Source organism: Diadema antillarum, unplaced genomic scaffold (genome assembly GCF_040938485.1).
Source record: "Diadema antillarum isolate AM-2024a unplaced genomic scaffold, OU_Dant_1.0 seq00002183_RagTag, whole genome shotgun sequence".
Classification (NCBI taxonomy): Eukaryota; Metazoa; Echinodermata; class Echinoidea; order Diadematoida; family Diadematidae; genus Diadema; species Diadema antillarum.
Window position 1 is genome coordinate 301,465 of NW_027272820.1, and position 11,564 is coordinate 313,028.

General features: G+C 40.9%; 1 protein-coding gene across 1 annotated transcript in view; it reads right to left on the minus strand.

Moving 5' to 3' along the window:
- LOC139714171 (basement membrane-specific heparan sulfate proteoglycan core protein-like) overlaps positions 1-9,133 on the minus strand; it is a 174,236-nt gene extending 165,103 nt beyond the window's left edge. Inside the window, exon 1 of the mRNA XM_071625889.1 lies at positions 8,470-9,133. Within this exon, the coding sequence (XP_071481990.1) occupies positions 8,470-8,571 (102 nt within the window). The 5' untranslated portion in view covers positions 8,572-9,133. The remainder of the gene's footprint in view (positions 1-8,469) is intronic.
- Between the last annotated feature and the right edge of the window lie 2,431 nt (positions 9,134-11,564).

Consider the following 11,564-nt stretch of genomic DNA (forward strand, 5'->3'; position numbering starts at 1 on the left):
GCGGTGTCCGGTCGTACGACTGGTCTTAAGACTCAGCTTGGCTTAAGACTTTAAGACCAGTCTGATCGTGTAGTGTGCGGTGGCCTTTAGATATGTGTCCCATGAATGAATGTCATGAGCATCGTTAACGATCACCCCGTCACTGTACAGGCATGCTAACCTGGAAACATTAAATTGCACATTACTTGAATATGAAACCATTCTGAAGCAAATAATTTTCACACAACAGATATAATAATGTACTCTTAAATGAATCCCACAATGATTGGAACAATCATCCATCAGCATTCCCACTGATTCCCACAAATCAGTTACTAGCCATCCCCTTTAAGTCTCAACTTGTCGTGAAGATGCCTCTGTGAAGTCTTCTGGCGACTAGCTGGGCCTCTGGGGACTTGCGAGCAAATCCAACACTTTATTATTTTTATTTTTTCCCCCATGTTTCCAGCAGGTCTCGGAGATGTCTCTGAGACACCTCCTCGACATCTCCACTTGCATGAAATGCCCCACCATATGATCTTGTCTTCCAAGGGAACAGCTCCAGGTCCAGAGTAGTACTGTCCCTCCAACATGCCAACCAAGGGCAGTGGGGACCAGGAGGGCAAAAAGAGGATGAAGCAGTTGTAGCAGCTTCAGCATAGTTCTACCATGTTCACAGTGGCCACATGTGATGCTCTGACTCTGCAGCTCATGTTTGACTTGTCAACAATAAAATGCACACGTTTACAAGTATTGTATGATGAAGGTATAGAATAGCCAAAGAATTATGTGGTATCAGGCTTCAATGTAACATGGTATCACTGCTTCTGGATGAATGAATTGATGGCTCTCAATGATGAAATGCAACAGCAGGCAAGAGAAAACAGCACGTATGATTCTCACTGCACAAAACCTACCTCAGAGCGATAACTTCATACTCTGAATACAGCATGCCAAGTCTTGGCTTCATTGTTGGAGCAGCAAGAAAGCGAGTCAAAGAGACTTATGCTTCCACTATGATTTTGGTGGCAAACTTTGCAAGGTAGAATGACCCAGTCAGGGTAAAACAGTATGAGGCTTGCCCAGCAGTCTCATTGGCCAAGTGATCAGGATGCTTCACAACCTGCCAGTCTCACGGCCCTGTCTCCTCACATTGCACATTCATATACAGTAACACAGAACCAGGGCATGTCCTTCCACATCAGGGGATAAATACAATGTTTTATTAATCACCAAATGTATCAATATCTTTCAAAATCTAGAGCCTGTAGAGGAAAAAACAACAACAAACAAACAACTTGGTGATTGTCCACCACTCTCAATATTCTGATCTTGATTAACACTAACAGGAATAGCATCTATAGAGCAGTAACATCCTGGTTTGTCTCCTTAGAGCAGAAATCACAATGGCCTGACTTTGCACCCGGTGAGGCAGATTTTTGATGTTGTTGTTAAGATTCATTTTGCACACACACAAAATCATGATGTCAATATCAGCAAATATATATCATCTGAGGACCACAATTTGGCATTCTGCACACAGATTGATGAAGAAGAGCAAGCATTCAGTAGCTGTGTAAAACACAAGGCAAGTGCCATAATGTGTCTCGCCCATTCGCGTACAAGAAATTGTACGCGAATGGGATATAAGAGATAAAAAAAAGAGATATAACAGATAAAAAGAGATATAAAAGGGTAAAAATTTATGGCAAAAAAGAAACGTGCCATAAAAACTTACCATTGGGCCCTTAAAGTTTGTTGACCCCTGCCTGTCACCTTTGACCTTGTGGTGACCATCCACTCCCCATGGGACATCTACCATCCAAGTTTAGTCACAAATGGAGTTATGGATCAAAACCTATGACCCATAACAGAAACGCGTCATAAAAACTTAACATTGGGCTCTAAAAGTTTGTTGACCCTTGCTTGTGACCTTTGTCCTTGTGGTGATCATCCACTCCCCAAGGGACAGCTACCATCCAAGTTTAGTCACAAATGGAGTTATGGATCAAAAGTTATGACCCATAATAGAAACGTGCCATAAAAACTTAACATTGGGCTCTGAAAGTTTGTTGACCCCTGCTTGTCACCTTTGACCTTGTGGTGATCATCCACTCCCCACGCGACATCTACCATCCAAGTTTAGTCACAAATGGAGTTATGGATCAAAAGTTATGACCCATAATAGAAACACGCCATAAAAACTTAACATTGGGCTCTAAAAGTACGTTGACAACTGCTCGTGACCTTTGACCTTGTGGTGATCATCCACTCCCCAAAGGACATCTACCATTTAAGTTTAGTCATAAATGGATTTATGGATCAAGAGTTATCACTCATAATAGAAACACGAAATAAAAACTTAACATTGGGCTCTAAAAGTTCGTTGACCCCTGCCTGTGACCTTTGACCTTGTGGTGATCATCCACTCCCAAGGGACATCTACCATCCAAGTTTAGTCACAAATGGAGTTATGGATCAAAAGTTATGACCCATAATAGAAACGCACCATAAAAACTTTACATTGGGCTCTAAAAGTTCGTTGACCCCTGCCTGTGAGCTTTGACCTTGAGGTGACCTTCATATATAATAAAATGTGAAACTTTGTATGACCCCTCTTCTCTCGAAGTTTGATTGCAATTGAAGCCCAGAGTAAAGAGTTATTGAAGTTTTTGTAGCGTTACGGACGGACGGACGGATGGCCGGACAACGGACGGACGGACAGACGGCGAAGGCGGACAGACAGCGAAGGCGGACAGACGGACGACGGACGGACAGACGCCGCAGGTGATCCCTTAGTCTCCCCACACCTCCAGTGGCCTCAACAAAAATGAGACAATAACTTGGGTTGGCTTTTTCAGAGTTATAGTTCACAATTTTAAAAAAGAAGATTTGAAAAGATTCTTTAATTTGGGGATTTCTCTCTCACGCCACAGAAATTTCAAATACAAAGATTTTGGTGTCCCGAACAGACCACCAGAGAAAAAAAAAATCTTGGTGTCAAGCCCTGCAAATGGGCAAAACAATTCTATGACAATTGTCCCCATGCTGGAAGACAGCATGCACATTTGATTATCTCCATGTTTTCTAGGTGGTTTATCTGGGGAGCTCATCTTCCGAGGGAAATACCATGAGGACCTTGAAGACCACATGCCAAAATTGCAAATGTTAAGTGGTTCCAAGGAGGTATCGAACACCTCCTTGGTGGTTCTAAGTAGTAAATATCATTTCAATGCTACAAGTGGGTGCAGTGGCCCCTCAGGAAAGGGCAAGAGACAAACTTTTTTCTGACTTATATGCAGGGCTCCCGATTAATCTTTAGTGTTCTTTGTTCGCCGATTGTCACACACTCTGGAGTGCTTTCTTCGGCAGATTGGCGCAGATGTCTGGAAACTAAGTGTCAATGAATAGAGATTACCTAATCCCCTAATCCCTTTTGTGCCACCATAGCCTTCCTGTTGGACTAAGACATATTGCCATTCCCGAGTGGGCTTGATAACTTCACATTACTAAAGTGCTGACGAATAAGTTAAGCTAGGTGCCTAGGCACATATATGTATAATACACGTACAGGTATCATCTAAACCCCGAAAATTAACTTTGTGACATGAAAGAACAATGTTCTACTAATGTTTTCTGAAAATATGATTGTAAATCTCTTTACAATTTGAAATGATTATGAAAATACTCAAAATTGCACTGAAAAGTAGGAGTTTTGAATTTAGACCAGTCAACAGGCACTACAGATAGTGTCAACCACACAGATTGGATATGTAGATCTTTGTGTGTAGTACACGATGTATCATACATACAAAATGTATTGTGCATGATGGCATGACCAGTTTGCTACGAACCATCCACTCACCCGATTGGCAGAGACTCCAACTCTCCCGCTTTCGACGGGAGATCTCCCACCAAAAGCCCATTTTTGCAAAATCTCCCGTTCTCCCGCTTGAGATAAATTAATTTCCCCGCCCTGGCTCTGTGTCTCCCGCTTCAAATGATTTCTTACTTAGTGTCATCGTCTGTTGACAAATAAGCCTTAGATAGCACGAGAGAGCGTCTGGAACCCTAAGGCTTCCAGGGCCCTTAAGCGGGCCCTGGACCCCCGGAAGCAAGGAACTTCGCACTCACGATGTGCGCAAGTTGGAGTCTCCCATTTGCTAGGGGTTTCAGACGGGAGAATCTCCAGATCAGAAGGTGCTTGGGGTTGGAGTCTCTGGATTGGTCAATGGAAAACTTGAAAGGTGCAGACAGTAAAACTTAACCATTTTGCTAGAATGTGGAGGTAACTAAATTTATAATTTTTCTTCAACATAATCTTCAATATATAACATTAATAATGATTCTAATAATAACTCTTCAATGTATTCATTTTAGAACTTTTAATACGTTAAAGATGAATCAAATAATTTTTCCACTCATACCCTGTTTATAACAGGTCAAGCAAGTTCCACAAGGATCATGAAGTTTTACTGTCATGGAATCTTATTAATTTTAGAGGAGAATTTGCCCTTCAAAATGGTTGCCTTGTTTAAAAGGTATCACTATACAGATACTGCCTTTTTAGAAGTGTTCGGTAGTATAAGGGGGCATTTTTCTAAAAATTTTCAGAGGCATCGTCACGATCCTAGACGCGTTTGAGGCATTTTCAGAGTTAGATAAATGCACATTACCTGTTTTTTAAACGTGTTTAAAACACTGAAATGAAATGCCATTCAAAGGGCGTTTTGAAATGCGTTTGAGACCCCGATTGCCTTTCTGCGATTAGATAAACATAATGCCACTTAGAAACGCGTTGGATTAAGGTCAACTCCCAGCTGTTTCCGGTTGCGAAGAAAAGGGTGTGTGCGCCATTTGTGTTTTCTGCCAATTATTAGTGTGTGAATGATGAAGGCATGACTGGTGGTACGCGGTTGACCTTTGCTTCCCAGGTCAATCGGCCCAAAGCAGCTGCGCAACAACAACACTCTAATCACGACCGTATGATGGTTAGATAAACATGACATCCTGAGAATCGCATTTCAAACCATATCCTCATTAAGCACCATTTGAAACACGTGTTGAAATGTGATTTTCTCTCGTGCATTTGATAAACCCAGCCTAAGACTTGACATCCCCAAAGGAGTTATTCCCGCCGTAACCCCGGAGTGCTCCTTCACACAGTTATACTGTGGGCTGGTCGCAGTTATTCCCACCCACCCCTCCCCCCCCCCCCCCCAATGCTGTGCAGAGGGAAAATATTGTCTCGAAGAAGAAATGTAACTCCCTAGGGACTGTTAGATATTACACTACAAGAAGAAATATAACTCCCACGGGACTGTTTAATAAGTATTACATTACAGTGATAGACTTGGTAAGCTAATGTTACACTATACTGCACAGATCATTTTATTCTAGTCCCATCAGCAACCAGTCAAGTTAAAGAGTTATATAAAATAGCATACATACTTATGATACAGGCCGGCAGTGCATGACAAAAGTTATAGTGCACGCAAAATATAACGATTGCCAACGATAACCCACTATCGATTTGATATCGGTTTTTGCTCCCTCATTTTAATCATCGAGTACTTGAATCCCGCACCTTATCAACGCGATTGCGCCACAACCGCGATATGCTTTGCTCGATATTATCGTTATTCCCAATTCTCGCAGGCTGGCTATGCCAGCAACTTATCTGTGTGGGACTAGACTTTCAGCGGTAGATTTAAACATGGAAGCTGAAATGAACAGGTTCGCTACTTTTAGAGAGACTGATCTATATAAACGGTATCTTAGACAATAAGGACACAAAGGATGCCATCAAATACGCCCTACGAATTTTGGACTCCTACTGTTCTGAAAAAGGAATCAATCCGACGGATATTACTGAGCAAGTCAACCCAAGATTTGTGCCGCTTTCTCCGTACATTCTACGCGGAAGTGCGCTGTGGAAATGGGCAGCGTGTGGTGTGTACAGTATACGCTAAGCGCTCTTTGATCACGCTACGCTATGAACTTTACTACGACATTCACAACACATTCTCGGAATCCGCATGTGCAGCAATGGGGCCTGGCACGAGCCTTGTGTTTAAATCCAGTAGATCCCTAATCCTACAAAACATCATCTAGTCCTGGTCCTGGACCCACAGTGCAGTAAGTAGGGCGTCTAACGTGTTACTGTTAGTGTTACTGTTAGATCCATGGTAGACCTATTGTTGTAGGGTCAAGTGTTAACTAGCTCTGTCGCTCGTAAGTGACGTACAGTACAGTGTACGTAGATCTAGTATAAAAACGTTAGGCCAGGGGCCCTAGACCTACAATGTAACCTATCGTAGGGCCTAGAAAACGTTAGATATAACCACGTACTGACGTAGACCCTAGACTCTATAGATGAATTTGGATCTTCAGGATTTTGTCTACACAGGTTCAAAGAAACTGGTATTATTGCTTGTGTAGACACGTGTAACTGTTAGAAATGATCTAGGCTTATCTTGCCTGGGTATGTATGCTATTTTATATATCACATAGTGCATGACATCTTATTGCACTATAACAAGTACCAAGCACCTCCAAATTCTGAATTTGCCCTCAGGCAATTATATTCAATTCGGCCTGCGGCCTCATTGAATATAACTGGCCTTCGGGGAAAATTCAGAATTTGTCAGTGCTTATATTGTTATAGTGCATTCAGCCTCATGCACGTGTATATATATAATATCACCTGGGCCCCATTTCACAAAAGTTTGCAATTAATCGCAGTTTCAATGCAAATAGTGTGCATCTTGCGATTTATCACAAACCTTTGCAAAACGGGGCCCTGTGACGTCTCTGTGTGCAATAAACAGATAAAGAGAGTCATGTCAATTGGCATTTTGAGAAAAAGTGGACTGCAATAGAGATAACACGTAAAATGGCCGAATGTTATACACAGGTACATTGTAACTTGAACAATTACTTTTTTTTTTCAAGATGATGTAATAATACAATCGAATAATAGTAGGCCTTATTAAAATTTTGATAGATAATTTAATATATACAAATACAATGTAATTTGATAAATACAACATACGCATACTGAAATTTGGGTACAAAGTGGTGAAGGATAAGAGAGATACGCTTATGAAATTGAATCTGCTGACATCAATGTGAAATTTCATATTTTTCATTTCATGCAGAAATTTGACAGCTTTATATCATTTTGTAAGCCTCAAAACCCATTAGCTGACATCTACCACTCATCAGCTTTCAGAGTATGTAAAAAATTTGGGGATCATTTCCCATTCTAAACGAGCTACAATGAATTTCATAAAATTAATGCATTTTTTCAGCACATACATACTGTATGTCGCCATTGAGGCACACACAAAATCAATTTTGACAGGCCCTTTAATGCAAGTGCACATAGTGTATGTATGATGTCATATCAAGCCAGATAGACAGATGTGAGATAGACTTGAACTTTGGCTAAAATATGCTAAATAAAATTAGAAATCAATTCCAAGCAGAAAAATTCATTTTTGCCTTTCGGATCCTCGAATACTCATGAAAATGCTTGAAATAGTCTGAAACATAAATATGCAAAATTATTCCAAGCTCGACTGGTGCATTTTACAATTTTGACGTGCAAATATGCACAGCGCTACAGGGCAATTTTCTTAAAGAAGAATATAGATTATCATACAATAGATCATCACAGAACACAGATCGCTTTTCATTGGAAAATACTGTTTAGAAATGGAGCTGGAGCCGGAGGCATCTTGACCGACAAGTATGTCTAATACCGCGAAAAACTTCTCATTTACAATAATGACATTTGCTGGGTCAGTTTTTCGCTTCTGTAGTGAAAAACTGACCAAGCAAATGTCACAGAGACTCCAACCCCAAGCACCTTCTGATCTGGAGATTCTCCCGCCTGAAATCCCTAGCGAGCGGGAGACTCTAACTTGATGTGCGCATAAGTGCGAAGTTCTAGGATTCTAGATGCTCTCTCCGTGCTATAAGGCTTTATTTTTCAACATACCATGATTAAGTTAGAAATAATTTCAAGCGGGAGACACAGAGCCAGGGTGGGAGAAATTAAATCTCAAGCGGGAGAACAGGAGATTTAGCAAAAATGGACTTTCGGCGGGAGATCTCCCGGGAGAGTTGGAGTCTCTGATGTCATTATTATAAATGAGAAGTTTTTCGCGGAATTAGACATACTTGTCAGTCAAGAGGCATATCGTGATTTTAGAAAATAATGTCATAATCAAGTCATAATCAAGCAATCACATAAAAAGAAAAATTTTAGCATCCTGAGCTCATGAGACATACAGGTAAATAGGCCTAGACCTACAAAAGATTTCAAGAGCTGAGAGCTTGAGCTTATAAAGCTACGCTCTGCACAAGATTTTGTACAGAAAGAAAGAAAGACGGAAGGAATTCGTACAGAAACAGAAGGTGATCCGTGAGCTTTCACAGATCACCTAACAAGTCACATCAAAAGAAACTAAAGAAGATATTTACCACAACTGTAGCAGCAAGGACGGATTGTAGAATCAGCAGAAAGGCAAGGCTGCAACCGATCGCCATGGAAGTGGAGTGTGACGAGTACACATTTGAAGCCATTTCTGCTCAGCTCCGCTTGGCCACGAGCTTGCTTGCAACTTGATGGTACAATGCCGATGGGAACCTGTTGCCTCAGCTCAGTTACTTCAAAATGTTTTTGACATTGGTAGCATCAGATCGAGCACACTGTGTAATGGCAGACTGGCACTCTTTCTCGATGAATGAGCCAGGAATTCAGTGAAATGCTAACGTTATAACTTAACAATGAAATAAACGACTACGAACACCAAAGTTGTTCAAATCAAGTAAGGACTCGACTGCTGTCAGTGTTTAACCTGTAAAGAGTTAGGTGATGTGTTTCAACTTGCAGTGCAACTGTTGTACAAAACCTGACTACTTAATGTATCGCAGAAGTAAAGCAATACATAAAAGAGGTTGTCATCAGACATCAGAGCAGAGTCGACACGACACCCAGACAGGCTAGGTTGGATGACCACACTCCCTCGGCCTCAGCAGAGCAGCAGGCAAGGGTACACGGCGCGCCGATACACCGACACGACCTCCTCTTACCCCGAAGTGGAGTAGGGCAGTACCTGGTTTATCTGCCTCAGGTATTCGCAACTGGGGCTGCTGGTGTACACGGCGGAGCGCACATGTGACACATATAACGCCTGTTATCTAGAACGAACGCCCCAGTCACCAAATTCACGAACAAACTTAGGACTATCCTATTTAAAAGGGGTTTGTCGTTTTATTATATTATCTTTTGAACTAATGCTGCCTTCGCCAAGACCAAAGATCCCCGACGTATGTTACAGCATTGCCATTATACAACATATATTGTGCGACTTTGCATGTTGATTAATTGTTTTTTTTCACGACAAAAAAATACAATTTAAGGTGGACACACGATATCACCCCTACGTAAATAATAAACTAGTCTGAACAATATCGGGAGTAAACAAATGACCTCTCCTCCACAGTACGGCATTATTGTGACTTGCTTCCACTTCAGTCTTCTGTAAATGGTAACGACTAAATGCAGCAGAGAGCAGAGGCTAGATCAGTGTGCAAACACTGCCAGTGCAAGACAAGTTTGATAAGATTCATAAAGTGATCCGTCTCAGAGGTGGAATCCTGATGGATGAAAAGAGCAAGGGAATGCAAGGAGCTAGGGGTTCCGTGTCTGTTGTGATGCATCATATAGGTTATCCACTGAGTACCCTCATGGGCCTCACAAAATATGATATATTACTAGTAGTATATCACGCGTAGTACAGTGGTGGATCCAGGGGGGGGGGGGGGGGGGGGGCGCAACCGGCGCACGCCCCCCCCCTTTATTTTTCGTAAAAAAACAAAAGAAAATAAAAAGAAAAACAATGAAATGAAACCCGGAAGTGGCATCAGAAATATTAGTCACGCCCCCCCCCCCTTTACAGAATTCCTGGATCCGCCCCTGCAGTATATCATTATGTAATAGGCCTACACTCGCATATAATAATCGAATACACACGGACTACACTCATCAGATAGTAATTTGTAAGCACAAATGCGCACATGAACGTACACGCCCTCTCACAAACACACACACACTTTTTTTCACAAGTCTTTATTTGATTTCTACAATTTCACACGACAAAAAAATCATCTTGAATGTATACACACAATGTAGTCCACAATCAGCAATGTTTGATCAACTAAAAAAAAAAAAAGAAAGATAAATCAGTGCGTGACCCGAAATACATAAGACCTACAGCTTACATTAAAGGGATTGTACAGTTTTGGTTGAGACCTAATTTCAGGTTTCTAACATTTTTTGGTGGGATAATGAGAAACATCTTATGAAATATGAAAGAGCATGTAACTAGCATCGTCGGCCTCATGCCAGAAGGGCCCTAACAGTGTACAAAGTTTATGGTGTTAAGGCCCTTCTGGCATGAGGCCGACGTTATGAGGAATTCAACATTTATTTGATAAAAATTGGTTTTGAAATGGCTGAGATATCCCTAAAAGAGTAATTCTAATAAAGTGTGGGACCCACACTTTATTACAATCGCTTTGTTTTACTATGTTTTTGGATGTTTCAGTCATTCCAAACCCGATTTTCATCAAATAAACTTTGAATTCCTCTTAAAATGGTATGTTCTGTACAATATCATAAATGTTTTCTTGGTATCTTGCAAAAAGTTAATAGGCCAATTCTCATCTCCACCAATACTGTACCATCCCTTTAAGTACATAGACTTACACGTATATAGCTTCCCAAAAACAAAAATACCCTCCCTATATACCTGCCCTCTTACCCAGCCCCCCTCCCATGCAGTACCAGGGTACCCGCTCACATCCCAATTCCTGCACTTCCATAAAGCATTTTTAATCATACAAATCCCAAAATATATTCATATCCTGTTATCATCTCAAATCATGATAGGCATTAGCCTAATAGAAAGTAGCAGAAAGAGTAGAAAGAAAAAAAAAGACTATGTGGGTAAGCCACAGCGAAAAGAACACTGCAAAAAGTCCAGTGTTAAATAGTGAACACCGAGCTGGTGTTACATTTTCGGTGCTCATTTATGGTATAAATTAACACCTCCGGGTGTCATTTCCAAATTTTAAACTGTTTTTTGAAGAGTTTCTTAGTAACTGCACTTCTTGTTGATTTTTAATTTAAACAAGACGATCAAGAATTTTACATTAAAATACCAGATTTTTGAAAAAATGTGAAAATAAATCTACACAAAAGTAACACCAGCTGGTGTGGTCTCTTATTGAAGCTGGACGGGTATTAAACCACTGATATTAACACCAACAAATATCAAATCAACACCATGTGGTGTCATTTTTGAATTAACACCAGTACAGTGTCAAAATAACACCAGGTACAGTGTCAAATTAACACCACGAAGTGTCAGGTGAACACTTTTCAACACCATCACAGTGCATTTTCAACACCTGTGGGTGTGGTCCTTTATTGAAGTTTGATCGGTGTTAGATTTAACACCCGTGGTGTTAAATCTAACACCGATGTTTTTACAGTGAAAATACAGACGTTT